General features: G+C 43.9%; 1 protein-coding gene across 1 annotated transcript; it reads right to left on the reverse strand.

Moving 5' to 3' along the window:
* Window positions 1–306: 306 nt before the first annotated feature.
* LOC147636771 (aluminum-activated malate transporter 9-like) lies at window positions 307–17,346 on the reverse strand. Its single transcript, XM_086800301.1, has 6 exons — window positions 16,968–17,346; window positions 16,664–16,804; window positions 14,445–14,714; window positions 14,056–14,192; window positions 13,700–13,846; window positions 307–2,277 (listed from the first exon to the last, which is right to left on the reverse strand). The coding sequence occupies exons 1-6, from the start codon at window positions 17,284–17,286 to the stop codon at window positions 1,525–1,527; spliced, it is 1,767 nt and encodes a 588-aa protein (XP_086656427.1). The 5' UTR covers window positions 17,287–17,346; the 3' UTR covers window positions 307–1,524.
* Window positions 17,347–18,096: the final 750 nt, after the last annotated feature.

The following is an 18,096-nucleotide window of genomic DNA, read 5'->3' on the forward strand; positions in this document are numbered from 1 at the left end:
ACTTCCCGTGCAAGTATTTTGAATTTGTAGAAAAGCCTTCAAATTTTCTCCAAGTTAATAACCTTTCGAAAAAAATCAATTTCTATCTTTTTTTTCAAGTCTCCATGACCCAAATTCAATACTTGAATTTGTCATGCTCTAATACCACTATTACAAGACCTTTGGTACATGGAGATTTGAATATACCACAAATTGATAAATATAGAAAATAAACCATAAACACTCTAGCATAACTCAAGAGCATAAAAATCAAAGAATACAAGATTGGCTACAATCTGGCTACAATCTCCCCCCCCCCCCGGTGGACGTGTGTGGATCCTCTTCCACACGTGATATTTAAATCATATTTCATAAATTTAGCCCTTGGAGCCATAAATAGCATAGCTTTTCCAAAATTGGGCTTTTACAAAGTTGAACCATAGTCCAAAGCTTTTAAAGTATCTCATCAAAATAAACCTTGCCCAACATATGTACAATGGGAAAAACTATACAAAATTAATTATTTTGCACACATGTGCATGGCTTGATAATTCCGTCCAATGTCCACCTTTGTTGTCCCGAACTTATGATTCATAATAAAACATAGTCCATAATGTTAGACCAAAATTACTTTGGAATCACTCAAAAGTAATACTAACAAGTGGAAATCATTATCTAGATTCACTACCATGCTTCACACATACACCATGCATCAACATAATTAATTGAATTCACTCCTACATTGGATTCACTCATAATGTCTTCATATAATTAATTGGATTCACTCACAATGTCTTCACATACGTCGCACGTGTTCACAGAGTTGATCGGATTCACTCACAATCAAACTCACACCACACGTCTCACACATTACCGTTGATCAGATTTACTCATAATCAACTTAGCTTGGCCATGTCTCACACGTGTTACCGTTGATCGGATTCACTCACAATCAACTTAGCCCAAAATATTATTTTCACTTATTGGGTCACCCAAGAATTAATAAATTAATTACCGTAACAACTTAGGGCCTTGAAAGGCTCTTTCCTCTACTAAAGCTTGGTGTGGTTCTTCTACTGGATGCAAAATATTGCACCTTCTACTTGATTTCGAAATCCAAGGCAAGGAATGCTTACATTGTACAGAGATCCTGAGCTGTGTGCTTGGTGTAATCCTCCTCCTTTGAGATGACGTACACAAAATAGTCATGCCTTGCCATTCCTAAGCCATAATAAGTTCATCCAAACTTTTAAATGAATATGAATGCAACAAGAAGAAAGCCTCCAACAAACCCATGGAGAGCAGATGAAGAAAGAAAACAAGCTCAATGTGCCTTTGTGTGGAGCATCTACCATATTAGGCTTCCTAGACAAAGAGAGCCTTAGCATGATCCACCTTCTACCATATGCTACAGCTACTTCATTGATAGGGAGAGAGAGCATGATCCACCTTCATTCAACATGGCATAGATGTGTCCCCCATGATGTGCATCCCAACCCATGCTACAGCTGCTTGACAGATAATGGGAAAGAACACGACCCACCTTCATGCAGCTTGGCGTAGATGCGTCCCCCATGATGGTCTTCCCAACCAAGTTAGGATGCCTCTCAAACCTTGGCCACTAACATGTTTGCAGTCGTCCTTTTCCACAGCTGCCTGGGGATGGTCGCCATCTATTTGAACTTTGATATCGCTGTGTATATTATCCTTCACAACAGCAAAATTTGCAAGGTCAGCCAGTTCCTGCACCGCCTCAACCACATAGTCAAGCCTGAGTGCAACCTCCATTAACAATGTTGCAAATGTTCCAAAAGAGAGGGCACTTGAGCTCTCCAATACCCTCACTCTCTGCTCAAAGATTGATTCCTTTGAGAAATCGAAGGCATCCATAAGTCTTGACGGCCAAGTGTGCAGCCGCTTGACACATCTTCCTGCAGGGGAATCAGTGGACTCCCTATGTGGATAAGCAATCCCGAATTTGTTAGCTGACCGAGCTTGCGTGGGATTGCCAGAAATCTCATCATCGTCCGACCTTGTGATCTCGGGGATCACACTGACAGCCATGTTATCCACACTGTCTTCCAGAATTCCTGTTTCTTGCCGGACAAGCAGATAGGAGTGTAAGTACAGACTCTGCTGCAATCGATCAACCGCACGTTGAACACCATGCAAAGTTGTTGCGGGGTCTCCTTTAAGCATGGATTCCACTTGCCTTCCTAGCTTCCTCAAGACAAGGGCGCTTTCTACACTCACTTCACGAAGTTCCTTTTCAAAAAGCTTGCGAACCTCTACAGGTGCCTGCCGCCAAAACACAAGTCGATCATCATGATCAGTGGAGGACCGACCTCTGCATTGGTATTTGAAAAAAGAAGAAAAAAAAGAGCCTTAAAAGCCCCTCTCTCTCTCTCTCTCTCTCTCTCTCTCTCTCCAGGCGACAGCGCTTGCAACGAGACCAGCTTACACCATCCAACATATCCGAACTAAAAGGTATAGTGAGGATTCTAAGAAATGATCTAATTGCTACACTAGATGGAAGGTGATGGGGCACCGTTGAAACATTATCTGATTTACAAATAAGCCACAGCTAGTTCAAGATGTGGAAGTGGATCTAGGGCCAAATGCTCACGAGGGCCATGTTCAGGTTTCTACTTTCCCCTAGAAGAGCATGCTTCCATGTAAAGCAGTCTTCCATGCCCACCGTCTTAAGCCATCGTTTTACTCCGTTCCATAGAGTTTGCGTGTGGGGACAGGCCTAGGAAAGATGAAAAGCTGAGAATCACGAGTCCATTTAGCTAACTTATTACGGGTGGCTAGCTTCTGATGTAGCTCCCTCCATAAAAAGATGTTTGACCATAAGACATGGCATGGCCTTTCACACTTCAGCGGTATGGCGAGACCATTTTATGTCGAATCCTAAGTGCCCTAGTGTTGAGAAAGATGCTCTACCTAGTTGGTGTGACTTGTTGGTAGATCCGCTCCTTTCATCGTGGTCAATGAACGGACCTCCAGTTTACCAGCTAGTTTGAGAAATTCAAGGAGGCTGTTGTGGGCCATGCTGGTGGGAGAGGCGCAGCTACTTGAAGGATTACCGGCTGTACAGTTGGGTTCAACTCATACTGTAAAGTGATGTCATCCCAATCACGCCACTAGGCAATACGTGCATCATCCCACAGATCCTACCACATGCATACTCCTCGATTGTGTAACTTGCGAGCGTGTCGCATTTGCAGCACATGAGGCTTTCCCTCATTTGCATTGCATAGCCACTAGACACTTTCCCCAAGGGATCCAACGCCACTATTTGTGTCCGACCCATTGAAGAGAGGAGAGAATTTCCGTCCACCTAAAGACCGGACCATAGAGTAAGGGAGATGCTTTAATCTTACATTTTACTCTTGTGGCTATGCGATGTCTCCTTATTAGACCCAACCACTCTCCTAGAAGACCCTTAGCGTGTTGTAGGAAGGAATCTAGTTATTACTCCTCAGAGGTAGCCTCGATCCTCTACAACCACTTAAGTGTGAGGGCTTTAGCATGTAGGGCCAGGCCAATATCCCAGGCCCCCCTATTTGCCTAGGGGCACAGACTTGATCCCATAAGATTGCATGCCAGCTCCTCTTCTTCGATTTACCCCATAAGAAGTCTATGAATAGCTTCTCTGCTTTATTCCAGTCAATGCAGTTGAATGTGCATATACGAATGCTATGTGAACACCGTGTATGAAGTGCAAATATGTTTGAGGATCACCAACCTCCCTGTAAATGAGAGCTAGGTTTTGTCCCAGTAGGCCATCTTTCCTTGAAGCTAGCAATAAAGCCAATTAAATCTCTGCTTGTTGCTTAAATCAGTTCCTAAGGGGTATCTTAGCAACCTGAGAGGTGCGCCATGGGAAATCCACTTAAAACCATATTTAAGGTCTGTTCATGATCACCTCGATCCAATAGGGTTTCTACTTTTGTAGTACTATTAATAGACCCAGATAATTGATAGAACTTGTTAATTATCAACTACCTGCAAGAAAGCATCTATAATAGACTCTTAATAAGCAAGTATAGAGCTAAATTGTCATTACCAAAAACTTGAGTGGTCATCTCTTAGTAAGTTTTTGGGAACGGGAGGCCTTTAAGAAGCCCTTGTTCTTAGAAATACCACACATTGCAAGTAGGGGTTCTATTACCACCAAGAATAGTAGGGGTGCAAGAGGATATCCCTGACAGACCGATCGCTGTAGTGAGAATTCCCGAGCTCTGCAACCCCATTAATAATGACCTCTAAGTTTGCATTCCCAAGCTCGGCTATGACCATTTGTATCAAAGTACTTCCAAAACCCATTCTGTTGAGAGAACTGCCAACATAAATTCCCACTTGACCCTATCGTATGCTTTATCTAGATCCAAGTTAAGAAGCATGTAGGGTTTGTAAAGGGCAAGAGCATAATCAATCCCACATTGTATCTTGAGTATGAGCGTGTCCTCATAGATATGTCTACCATGTACAAACCCAAACTGATTTGGGTCCACCACTCTTGGTGGGATGTATTTTATACAAAGTGCAATGGCCTTAATGAATATTTTGCATAAAGTGTTAAGCATGGTAAGGCGCCATTCCCCAACCCTAGTGACGATTTGCTTTCTTTGGGATCAGTTTGATGTGTCCCTTGGTGGCTTCCAAGGTGAGCTCACCAATGTGGCACACAGAGTTGATCATGGAGCACATATCTGGACTAAGTAGGGGGCAAAAGTGCTAGAGGAATTTAATGGGAAGTCGTTGGGCCCTGGGGTCTTGTTCTGTACCCATCTTACCAGTAGAAAATGTGAGTTTCATCTACTGAAAGCTCTACTCAGCATCACAGGGATAGAGGGGCTCTCCACCTTTCTATTGATTCATGCAAGGAAGCTATCCACCCGCTCAGTGTATCCACTGTCCACCAAAGAGGCAGAGCCGCTAAATCAAGAAGAGGTGTGTAGTGAACTATGCAACAATCTCCCTATCGTCTTTTGTTACAAAGTTATACACCAGATGTAGCTTATTGATTCTCTCCTAATGATACTTCTCTTTCACTTATCGAAAAAAGAAGCGGATAGGAGCATTCCCTTTAGAAAGCCATTGATACAGGCAGCACGGACTCTTAGTGCATACTCTTTCACTTGGGCCCGATCATGCAGGTATGTGTCCACATTGCTAACCAGCGTAGTGATAATGGGGTTTGGCCCTTCTTGTTGTATTATCTACACCAACATTTCCCTCAGGCCCTCTGCAGGTCATGCAATACATCTTCCTCTCTTGGGATTTTTCTTGGCCAAATTTCTTGCATAAATTGGAGGCATAACATATGCATATGTCCCAACATTCAATGGGAGACCCACCATGTGCCCCAACATTCAATTGGAGACCCACCATCTATCCTAGCATTCAATGGGAGACCCACCATGGGCCTTTTTGGCACCCCATGCATCCACAATCCTTGAATCAAAGTTCTCCTTCAAGGTGAGAGATATTCAACTTGAACGGGGGAGGGCTGGAGCCTCGAGGTGGAAGGTCACACAAGGAAAAATAAAGAATACTGGGTACATATGATTAGAGTAGCCTTGGGCTGCGAATGGCCCAAGGCGGTGCCACCCACACCATCCGCCTTTATAAACATACCTTGATCAAAACTAGCCACCCTCTAGTCTCTACCAATCTACTTATTGGACCATGTGTAAGTGCTCAACTCACACATCTGTTTAGTATCTACCACACACCTATTTTGTATCTACCAACACTAACTTTTAGGCAAGCATCCATTTCTATTCGGCTCATGTCTGACCTAGGATGGGAGCGATCCTCCAAGCAACTCTATCATGTTAAGGTCCCCAACCATAATAGCCTCCTACCCCTCTAAGATCACACTCAAGTGGTCCTAGAGAGCCACTCTTTGAGAGGAATGAGAGGGGGCATTGACTGAGAAGATAATTAGGGTGATGGATGAATTTCTTACCTTGAAGACAAGAGCATAACCATTTTTTTGGTTATGCTACTCCATGCATCTCCATCTAGCCCTTAGCAAGATGGCCAGATCGGTTTCAGGGAACGTTAATGAAGAAATAAGTTTCACCCTTCTCGAGATTAACTTTTGGTAGCCAAATTCATGTTTTTAGTAGACCATCAAGTGCTTCTCTACTTGGTTGTGAAAATATAAGAAGTCAGCTTGCCATGGATAGTTTTTGAGCGAAAAGTTGGATCCCCCCTTAAGTATAAAACTAGAATGAACCTCTCTTGATCATCATCATCAACCAAGTGTGATTTTTCATCTCGCCGCCTTTTGACCGTACTGCCGTACTGCTACCTTCTATTGTACGACTACTCTCATCAAATGGACTGTATGAAATTATCCATCTACCGCTATTCTGTGTTGGCAGGATTGACCACCACCTACTATTTGTGCCGCCTAGCTGCTGTGCATCTCCGCCGATGACTATGCCCTTGCATGTGCCTCATCATCATCCTGAGATGTGTGACTGGTTGATCTATGTAGACGGGTTGTCGTTATGCCTTGTACAATATTCTTGGGTTGTTTCTACTCCGGTTTTGGCGTGGCAAACCTCTGCTGAACATTATATGCTTCATCATCTACACGTATCACTTATGTACAATATTCTTGGGTTGTTTCTACTCCGGTTTTGGCGTGGCAAACCTCTGCTGAACATTATATGCTTCATTATCTACACGTATCACTTATGTACATGGTCTACAAGCTTGGGGTATGTTGAATTTGGTACTATCTAGGTGAGAGATCTTGTGGGCCATCCTTGTGCTATGCTTGGCAAATAGGATCTTGTGCCTCAACATCCACTTTGACATTGGTTTCTACATTGCCATATTTGTTTGCTTTTGTATTATTGATGTATTGATCCTGGCATGGAAGCCCACGGATTGTTCCTGAATAAATTCTTGAAAGGGGGCGCGGGTTGTTCCCCGCTTAGTGAGTGTGTGTGGTGTGGAAGGTTTTCTCTTTCCCTCTCATTATCTTCTCTCTCTCTCTCTCTCTCTCTCTCTCTCTCTCTCTCTCTCTCTCTCTCTCTCTCTCTAATTTTTTATCTCTTGGTGGGATACATGGTGGAATATGTCATAGCATGCCCTACTGGGCTTACAGTGGTATTAGAGCAGGATTTCTCTTGAGAAATCTTTCTTGGGGTGGCAGAGCCATGTCTAAAGTAGTAGAGGGCAACCAAGGGCCTAATGAAGTGAACACCTATGAGGCCGATCTAGGATTTCAAGAAGCAAATAGCTATGATGGTGGCAACTAGGGTCGTCAATACATTATTCATGAGACCGTTGGCTAAAGCCTTTGTGCCGAAGGAATCATTATTGCAGAAGGATCTAGAGCCACTAGGTCTTCTACTCATGGATGAGATAGGGAGGCTATTCCTAGGCCTACTCTCTCAGATGCAACCTCTTCGGGACAATCAAGATAAGGAAGGAAAAGGAGCTCATAAAAACTGGCAAATTGAACTTCAAGCAAGGAGAGAAGAGTATCAAGTTCAATGTTTTCTATGTGGTAAGTGAGATACACAAAAAGATTCATCTTTTGTTAAGCAATTTGACATTGCTTTTGGAGGATAGGAATTCTCCGAAAAGTCCAAGCTTCAGATGGTTCGCATGCACTTAAAGGATGCCGCCTTGAATTGGTGGCTAAAGATGGTACAAGAAGGAATTGAATCAAAGACATGGACCGACTTCATGATTATGTTCAACAAGAAGTTTCTACCTCACTACCTTTGAAGTAGACATGCAAAAAGAGTTGGTGCGAAGGTGGCAACTTATCTTAACAACTTTTCAGCTATTTCATTGAAGTTTACTTCTCATTAACCCTATTCCACCACTAATGGAAATGCATAAGTTTGTGAATGAACTTCAACCTAAGCTTATGCAATCAATGTATATGGCTGGCCTAAAAACTTTGGAGGAAGCCTAAGACAAATCTTTGCAAGCTAAGGCTTTGTGCATGCCTTGGATGGTGGGCAAGACAAAGAATGATAACCAAGATCCACCTCAAAAGAAGAATTTAAAGATGGATTACAATCGAGAACTGAGCATCAAGAGAATAAGGATAGGAGTGGGAACAAACCTCCACACTTTCCAACGAAATTATCCCACAAGAATCTTGAAGAACATATTAAGGAAGCGAAGTGTTTTCAATGTGGAAAGAAGGGACACATGGCTGTAAAATATCATGTCAAGCCAAAACAAGAAGCTAACCTACCTCAAACCAATGCATTACCAGAGTACGTTCAACATCAGGATGATACACCACCTTAAAGAAGGCAACTTTTCAAGGTTTGGGGCAAAGTGGTGAACCAACCATTGCTTATTCATTTTGATAACGGTGCTATTCATCACTATGTCCGTCCTCGAGTGGCGGAAGCTTTGAAACTTCCTCTAGAAAGGTTTTGAGCTCCTATTTATTGATATGCCACTTTCAAGGGAATGTCAACGGAATTGACCCCTATCTTAGGAAAGCTTCATTTACAGATTGGGGATTATGTGGATCATGAAAATTTTGTTGTTGGTAAGATTGGACATTGTGATGTAATTTTGGGTATGCCTTGCCATAAGAAGATTGATCCAACCATTGATTGGGTTGGAAACAAGATTAGATTTCCTTTTAAAGGCAATAATGTAACTTTTGATGTAGGAGTTGAGGGGAACTCCATTCCTCCCATTAGTCATGTATAGGTTCCTAAAGTAATAAATCAATCTGTTTCCTCATACTTGATTTATGTCAGGGATCCTAAGGAATTCGAGAGTGAGGAATCACTCCCAACTCTTGATCATGAAAGGAAAGATTTCCTAAATAAGTATGAAGATTGTTTTGCAGATTCTCTACCAGGAGATTTACCTCCAGAGAGACCGGAAGATCATTAGATTGACATCATGCCAGGAAGTTCACCTCCTAACTGACCTCCTTATCATGTGACTCAGGAACAACATGAGGAGATTATGAAGCATGTGAATGAGTTATTGAAGAAGGGTTTGATTTGACCTAGTTCATCACCCTTTTGTTTTCCAATTTTATTGGTTCAGAAAAAGGATAGTTCTTGGTGTATGTGCATTGATTACAGGGTTCTTAATAAGATAATTGTGAAGAACAGGTTTCCTATTCCTAGGATTGATGACATGTTAGAAAAATTGGTGGAGCCACCATCTGTGATGCCTTTTGGCCTTGCCGATGCCCTGGCTACCTTTAACCAAAGGATAGAAAGAAACTTTTGACCACATAAGAAGTTTGCTGCTACTTCCTTTGATGATATTATTGTACATTCTAAAAATGAGGAAGTCAATCAAAAGCAATTGGATATTGTGTTTCTAGAAATGTGGAAGCACAAGTTGTTTGTGAATGGCAAGAAGAGTGAGTTTTTTTGTCAGAAATTCATTATTTGGGCCATATAGTGTCCAAGAAAGGGGTCAAGATGGATCCAGACAAGGTCAAGGCTATTATGGAATGGCCAGAGTTAACTAGTGTGCATGTAGTTCGAAGTTTCCTTGGCTTATGTTGTTATTACAGGAAGTTCATCAGAGGAAGTTCATCAAGTGGCTTACAGTGGTGGCTAGTCCATTGCATGATTTGACAAAGAAAGCCATGGGATTTTGGTGGACCAAAGTTGAAAAAGAATCCTTTGAAGCATTGATTTTTTATGCTAGAAAAGGACCAGTGTTGATTATTCCAGATTTGTGAAAGCCTTTTGTGGTTAAATGTACCTGTGCCATGCATGCATCGTCTTTTAATGCATAATGGAAAAGCGTAGCTTTTAAATTGCAAGTCATGGCCTATGTTTTTTGTGGAATGCTTATCTTTTGTAATGGTCTTTGTTATCCAAACCATATCCTAGCTGTAATATCTATCCTCGTTGTAATATCTATCCTCACTGTAATATCTGAAATGTTTTGATGGATTTTGGCATTTAAACAGTTTTGTATCCTGGTCTTCTAAGGTGGTCTTAGCATCTAAACAGTTCTGTATCTTGGTTTTCTAAGGTGGCCTTAACATCTAATTAATAGTCAATGGGCATTAAGGTCTAATAGGTGGTCTTAACATCTGTTAATAGCTGGGGATTATGGTCTGATTTGGGCATTTTGTTCACTATATTCACATCTACATAATTGGACATTATGTTCTTTCAAGGTTGGACTTGCACATTGTGATAACTTGGGCATTTTGGTCTAATAACTCTGAGGAATTGATATATGGCAGCTTCCCCTCTTCCAATTGCTTCTTCACAAGATTCACACTCCCTGCCATGGTTTCCTCTTCTTGAACTTCAGTTATGCTCACCAGGCTCACTGCAGAGCCTACTAGAACCTGATGGGCTGTGGCATGATCACTCTTGTCGTAATGGGTGCATTGCTTGCAGTGATGTGTCCATTGCTCTTCCTCACTTAATGCTTGTAGCAGACGGGGGGGGGGGGGGGGGGGGGGGGTCTTCTTGTCGTTGAGCTTGGCTTCCTGAACAGGACACCCCATCAAGTAGGGCACCCATCTAGTAGCCTCTTGGTTTGCAGTGTCCACTACTAGCTTCTTCAAAAAAACCCCATAAAGTAGCAGAGGTGTAATCACGTTGGCTTTCTAATTGCAATTTGAACTGACCCAACTGAGTAGGGATTTCCAGACGATCAATAAAGGGGGGCAAGCATACTAAAAAATCATCTTTGCAGGCCCTCTCATAGCCGTGGTTGACCCGCAAGTTCAGTGGCGATCGCGGGCGTCAAAAGTATCTCCTCTGTTTTTTTTTCAAGTTTAAAAAATAAATAAATTCAAAACAACAAACGTGGGCGGTCCCACACGACCACCTGCAATTTGGGCAGCCGGGCTTTTTGCCCTGCCCACTTGGGTAACCGGTGGGTGGTCCCACACGACCAGGCTCATACACTGCCACTGCGACTGTACTGCTACATCATCATCATGTACTAACTGGTTGTTCTTTGCAGACAGGCTACCATCGTGTTGCCATGCTTCCTTGTGGACTTGATTCGGTCCGTACATCTACTGTATAGCCTTCTTGTGCTGTTTCTGCGCAAAAAAACCTACTGCTGAACATCATATACTTTATCATCTACGGGAAGCTTGGGGTATGTTGGATTTGGTACTAGCCCGCTGAGAGATCATGGTGGGCCATCCTTATAGTGTGCTCTACAATAGGATCTTATGCCTTGACATCAACTTCGATTTCTACATTAGCATATTTGTTTACTTTTGTATTCATTCATGTATTGATCTTGGGTTGCAAGCTCATGGATTGTTCCTAAATAAATTCTTAAAACGGGGCGGAGCCTGTTCCCCGCTTAGTGAGTGTGTGTTGTGCAAAGTTTTATCTCTTTCTCTCTCTACTTTTTTATCTCTTGGATATGTGGTGGAATCTGTCATAGCAGGCCCCGTCGGGGTTACATACCCCCTACTAAAAGGACACCAACCACTATGGGTAGTATGCGAGGTCTAAGCAGTTGACCCATACGAGGCTTTCACTTTTAAGCACATGCCTAAAAGTGGTATCCGGTCTTCAAGCTGGGGACAAGGCTACCATTGCAGCTAGGGACCAACACTCAAGTGGTGTCCCTCTGGGCTGATGACTCCACCAGTACCTAGAAGAAGCCCTTTCCCGTGAGGTGAAAGTGAACAAGGGTCGGAAAGCAGTTGTAAACCATCTTTTAAAATCTTCTTCCAAGAGTAGGCACCCCGTGAAGTACAAGTAGGTGCCAAAGTAGTAGCCTTCTTCTTGAATTCAAGATAGACTTTGTCCATAGGGAGAGAAACCCTGGCATTAAACACCTTCTTGTTGGTTGGGGTTTGTGGGTCATCTATATGGCATACCTTTATTGCTTTGAGGTCTGCAGGCATCTTGAAGACTTTGCATAGTATTCGCATCCACAGAACCAAAAGATAGGGTGTTAGCATAGGAAAGCGAAAATGTTGAGGTGCCCTCTTAAAAAGAGAAACTGTCACGCTGTCTCACTCAGTCCTTTGCATGATGGTGAATCCACTTGTGTCGGATTCTTTGCATGAGTGAGGGCTAGGTGTCCAGCCTTTTTCTTTAGCTCTAACTCCAATGCAGCGTGTGGCATGCCCAATAAGGACTGTACCTATCCCTACCAGGCTATACGCACCACTAGGTGGTGGCGCTTGAAGGTAACATGGAGTAACTAGCAACACCACTCCTAACCCAGACCAGAACTCGTGCATCACAGTCCAAGCTAAGCGAACACTAATAGTTTACACCATGATTTTGCGAGCTTCATTGAGCTCTCATGAAAGAAGGATGCATCTCTAGTAGGGGTGGGGCTGTATAAATTTACCCCCCCAAATCTTTTACCACCCCAAATCTTTTACCACCCCAATCTATCTTAAGTCTTCATACTTGTCCTCCATAGATTTTAATACTATTATCCTCTCTCTCTCTCTCTCTATGTGATTCACACCCACATATGTACATGATGGATTGAATTTCTTCCACCTAAGTTGACAAGCAACTTTTTCGAAAATACACCATGATTTCACTGGCTCCATTGAGTTTCTATAAAGAAACATGCATCTTTGGTGGGGGCTGGGGCCGTCCTTCAAATATGACAAATAAGCCCCATCGAATCCCCCATCCCAAAAAAAAATCTATCATGGGCCTTCATACTTGGCCTCTATAGATTTTAATACTATTACTCTCTCTCTCTCTCAAACTCTCTCTCTCTCTCTCTCTCTCTCTCTCTCACACACACACACACACACACACACACACACACACACACACACAATGTACCCATGATGGGTTGAATCTCTTCCACCCAAGTAGAAACATAATTTTTCAAAAGTACACCATGATTTCAGTGGCTTTGGTGAGCTCCAACAAAAGAAACATGCATCTTTGATAGGGGGCGGGGTCGGCCTCCTTTGAATAGGATAAATTACCCCCCCCCTTCATCTCTCTCTCTCTCTCTCTCTCTCTCTCTCTCTCTCTCTCTCACACACACACACACACACACACACACACACACATACACACATCTCTCTCTCTCTCTCTCTCTCTCTCTCTCTCACACACACACACACACACCCATGATAGGTTGAATCTCTTCCAACCAAGTAGGCCTTATCCAATCTTTTTTTAGGTGCTAGTGGTTTCAACAGGATGGCCACCATCGGGTTATGCAAAATAGGGAAAGCTAAAAATTGTCAAAGGTTTTGCCAGGCCTGCTAGCTAGAGCCAACTTGCTCCCCTCCTTCCCTAGATTGGAAGAGAGTAGGGGCAATTCATCCTTGCCCATTGACAATATGCAATAAAAAACCTGCACATATCTTGGCCATGATAGGAAGCTATAACCCAATTGAGTGTGTGCAATAGCTCTACTTTATATACAAATTGATGCTAGGATGCAATATGATGCCACTTTGTTTCTATGTTTATAATCTTAATGATTAATGCAAAATGCATGGCAAAGGAAGAACTCTCATTGCTAATATACAACAAAACCTTGGAAATTGCACTTTATTTTATTGTGACTGCCCTGAAATGATCTAGTTGTAAATCCTCTCCATGGAAGGCATCACAAGATGAAACTCTCCAAGCAAAACAAAAAAGGTAGAAAAAAGCATGGATGGGCCAAAAATTTACTCTAGAGAAGAGGTAATGACAATGATAATGCATGATGCCATGGCAAACATCACAACTAGAAACACAAGATTATGTTGGCTTACTTGTATAGCTGACCACAAGCAGCCATGTAGGGCCACTATAGAGTACGCACAATGCCGCAACACCGCACCAACTTTCACATAAAGGTGCCATGGATACTTGATCATCTTGAATCGACCATGTGGGGGCTCCCAACTGGCAAAGCTAGCCTGCATCATCACAAGAACAACCATACATGACGTTTAAACAAATATTAGAGATATACAATTATGAGTTTTTTTTAGAGAAATACAATTATGACTATCTAAAAAATACATAATGTTTAAAAAAATTTGGGCAAGACAATTATGACTTTCCAAAAAAGTATGTTGGCAATGAGCAGAGAATTACAAGGGAGGGGAGTACCAAGGACTCGTACCAAAGACTCTTCTCTGCTGGCAGGAACGAGGGTGGAATGGTAACTGTTGTAGACAAGGTCATCTCCAGCTAGCCCCATGGAGATCTTGGAGGGGACCCTTGCAAGGGTGGTGCCTCTAAGATACTCATTCACACAAACTGCAGAGGGTATTTGAGTAGTATTAAAACTTAAAACTATATGCTATTTGAAGTGTATTAAAACTTAAAGCTATATGCATATGTGTGTTTGTTTGTTTTATACATCCATGTACATACATATATATATGTGTGTGTGTGTGTAGAGTAATGTGCTAGTGCTAAGTAAAGCCAAGGCCTAAGCCTAGGGGGGCCAATTAAATGAGTTAAAGTTCAAACTTTAAAGCAGTTGAAAGGCGATGCTTCATTTAATACCTTCAAGGGAGTCTGCGACACCGTAGAAGTTCTTTACAATGCATTGATGAAGGTCCTCCCCAGCCCAGCACGGCAGCACAAAAACGTTCACAACAATGCCAATTGATGCCCCCAAGAGAATCACCAGAAAACGTTTTAGAGCTGTGATTAAAGGGTCGTCCCCTCGGTACTCGGTCACCGTTATGAGGCTGAACGTGATGAGGAACGTTCGGAAGCCGTATTCATAAGACTTCATGGTAGGCCAGAGCTTTACGAAGGTCACAACTCCACCTGCTCAGTACGTGAAATCAACTGCTAGTTGAATCGCCCCTCATCACTCTATTTTTTTTTTTTCAAAATCAGGCAATTGAATTATGAAGTAGAGGGGCAAAATAACATAGGCGTGCCGCGTGGACACTGCACGTGGCCGTGCATGCTGCGAAAATAGCAGATTTACAAAATCGGGTATCCTATGCAGGAGCGACCACTTGGCGCACACCAAGCACGTGGTGGCGTGTGCGCCGCGTGGGAGGGGGGAAGAGGATTGGTCTGCATGACGATTCCTCTTCCTTGATCGGCCTTAGGCCTTGGCTGAAGGTTTCGTCCGCCTGCTCGACCTGTTGCTCCTACCTTCCTTCTTTGCCTCGCCGTCGGCTCCTTCTCACACACTGGCCGAAGGTTGAGGCTCGAAAGGGCTCTTCATCTTGCTGTTTGAACCTTCTTCTCTGACTCGGCCATCACTTCTCCAACCTGAGGGAGGAAGGCGTCCCCTGGTCGACCTGTGCTGCTTCTATCTTGATGGTGGGCTCTCCTGGCGGCGGGAGGGGGAGAGTCCCTTGAAGTCTTGTGGGCTCCTCGACTTTTATTACCGATGGGATCCGATCCTTTGTTGAGCTCCCTTAAGGGACCCCTGGAGTTTCCTCTTGATTCACCAGTATCCTTTCCTCTGTTTCTGCCGGATAAGGTGATTCGTTCTGATCCTTTTCGTTCTTTGCAGATACCTAGGAGGTGCTGAGGCTGGCTTCGATCCCTTGATGATTTGGGGTTATGAGTTCGATGACTCTGGAACTTCGGGGTCATGCTGTTGTGATCTAACCTGGTTTGTCGAGATGCGTAAGCCTCTCCAGAATCCTGGCGGTCAGCCACCGGTGTCCCCGATCTGCCGAAAGGTCACTTTGCCTTAGCTGCCTTTCTACATCTCTTGGATGATTAATGTCTGCATGTCTGTTGAATCCCACTTCTCCTGTGAGGGGAGGGTTGATTTAATTCATCCTTCTGATAGCTTCTATTAAAGCTCTGTCTTTTGAGAGGAATAAAAGAATCTTGTCTCTGATATTTTCAAGTTGAATCATTGTGTAATCTGATTTCCTCTTTTGTAATTTAATCAGAAGCCTCTTCTCTAGCTTGAATAGGGCTTGTGATTGGTTGTTCCAGAATCTGATGCATGTTAAGATCAAGCATTCAGCTAGGGGAGGGCCCTTAATTTCCAGGTTATCAAAAGTGACAGCTAACCTTTGCAGCCATGCATGCCAAATGTACTCGCACCTTATTGTATTCCAAAGAGAAGTAGAACATCCTATATTTTCTCCCAGAATTGTGTGTTTCCAGTTTACTTCTTTCCCCCAGCTTAGAATGACTGCCTGCAACTCTTTGTAGGACTCTGAGATGTGCTTGCAGTGAATGAAAATGTGTAAATCATCCTCGGGAAGGCCACATCTAGAACATTGTTCCGTGGCAATGTTGAACTTGGCTGCCTTACACTGGGTCCAGATGGCTCTATAAGCAACCAGCCATGCAAGGCAAGATTTCTTAGGTTCTATGTGCTGACTCCACAACTCCTTGAGGCACCTGTACCATCTTTTCCTGTCCCAGGCTAAATTCCATCTTCGGTTCAGGGTGACCTGGATAGGGGGGGACTTTTCAAGAAAAGGAATGGGTAGGATGGGTTTGTTTTTAATCCAGTGAAGGGCCAGGACGTTGAATTTGGGGGGACTGCTAAATCTCCAGATATCCTGGGTATTCCATTGGAATGTTCTACTTTGTACTAGATCAAGTTCAGGGGTTCTGCAGTCGTATTTACCTACGAGCTCTGCTCTTGTGAGCCAAGTACCGGTGAGGGGGTTAAATATATCTGACCAAGTAGCAAGTCCTTTCCTATGCAAATTGAGCTCAATCTCATATTAGCAGCCCCTCATCACTCTATTGTTTGAGATTGTTATTTGGGCAATAAATTGTCTCACCTGTGGTAAACACACTCAATCCAATCAGAATTGGTTGCCCTACCCCTTCGCTCATGTTGGCTAATTCGCCCACTGCGACGGCGAGAAGCCCGGCGAGGAGGGTTCCGGCTCCTCGATTCAATCCCTTGCTGACGCTAGCTCCTGCAAAATGCATCGTTTTTTGATCGTAATCACCAACGGCAATCGCCAAAATGTAATAAATTTGAGGAGTAATTATCCTAAGCATATGAGATTACTACCCAAATGAGATGATTTCTAAGAGCGATTAAAAAAAAAGCAACAAATCGCCAATTGAGTTAAATACCTGTGGTGAACTCGAAGACGACCACGACAGTAATGATGGCCCAGATGGCATGGCCGCCCAGCTGCTCGTAGGGGGCTCGCAGGAGCACAAGCATGAAGGCGAGGACCAAGGCCAAGGCCATCTTCAAGGCGTGGATGGTGTTGGCGGGGTATTTAACGACTGCGCCATGCCACACAGACTTACAAAAGGAAGAAGCTAGCGCAGTCGTGGACACAAAGAGATCCTTGAGCCTGCAGCAGCAGGAGGGCTTGCTGTTGGACCCCGTGACGTAGTAGGGCTCGAGCAGAGGGGCGCTAAGCTGGTCGTGGCTGGAGGCCATACTTAACACCTGATCTTCTCAGAGTGCGTGCGATTAGCCTTACTAATATCAGTCTGCGCTTGTTTCGTTTCAAAATCAGGCAATTGAATTATGAAGTAGAGGGGCAAAATTACATAGGCGTGCCGCGTGGACACTGCACGTGGCCGTGCATGCTGCGAAAATAGCAGATTTACAAAATCGGGTATCCTATGCAGGAGCGACCACTTGGCGCACACCAAGCACGTGGTGGCGTGTGCGCCGCGTGGGAGGGGGGAAGAGGATTGGTCTGCATGACGATTCCTCTTCCTTGATCGGCCTTAGGCCTTGGCTGAAGGTTTCGTCCGCCTGCTCGACCTGTTGCTCCTACCTTCCTTCTTTGCCTCGCCGTCGGCTCCTTCTCACACACTGGCCGAAGGTTGAGGCTCGAAAGGGCTCTTCATCTTGCTGTTTGAACCTTCTTCTCTGACTCGGCCATCGCTTCTCCAACCTGAGGGAGGAAGGCGTCCCCTGGTCGACCTGTGCTGCTTCTATCTTGATGGTGGGCTCTCCTGGCGGCGGGAGGGGGAGAGTCCCTTGAAGTCTTGTGGGCTCCTCGACTTTTATTACCGATGGGATCCGATCCTTTGTTGAGCTCCCTTAAGGGACCCCTGGAGTTTCCTCTTGATTCACCAGTATCCTTTCCTCTGTTTCTGCCGGATAAGGTGATTCATTCTGATCCTTTTCGTTCTTTGCAGATACCTAGGAGGTGCTGAGGCTGGCTTCGATCCCTTGATGATTTGGGGTTATGAGTTCGATGACTCTGGAACTTCGGGGTCATGCTGTTGTGATCTA

Source organism: Cibotium barometz, chromosome 7, assembly GCF_041138505.1.
Source record: "Cibotium barometz isolate CiBa-2024 chromosome 7, ASM4113850v1, whole genome shotgun sequence".
Taxonomy (NCBI): domain Eukaryota; kingdom Viridiplantae; phylum Streptophyta; class Polypodiopsida; order Cyatheales; family Cibotiaceae; genus Cibotium; species Cibotium barometz.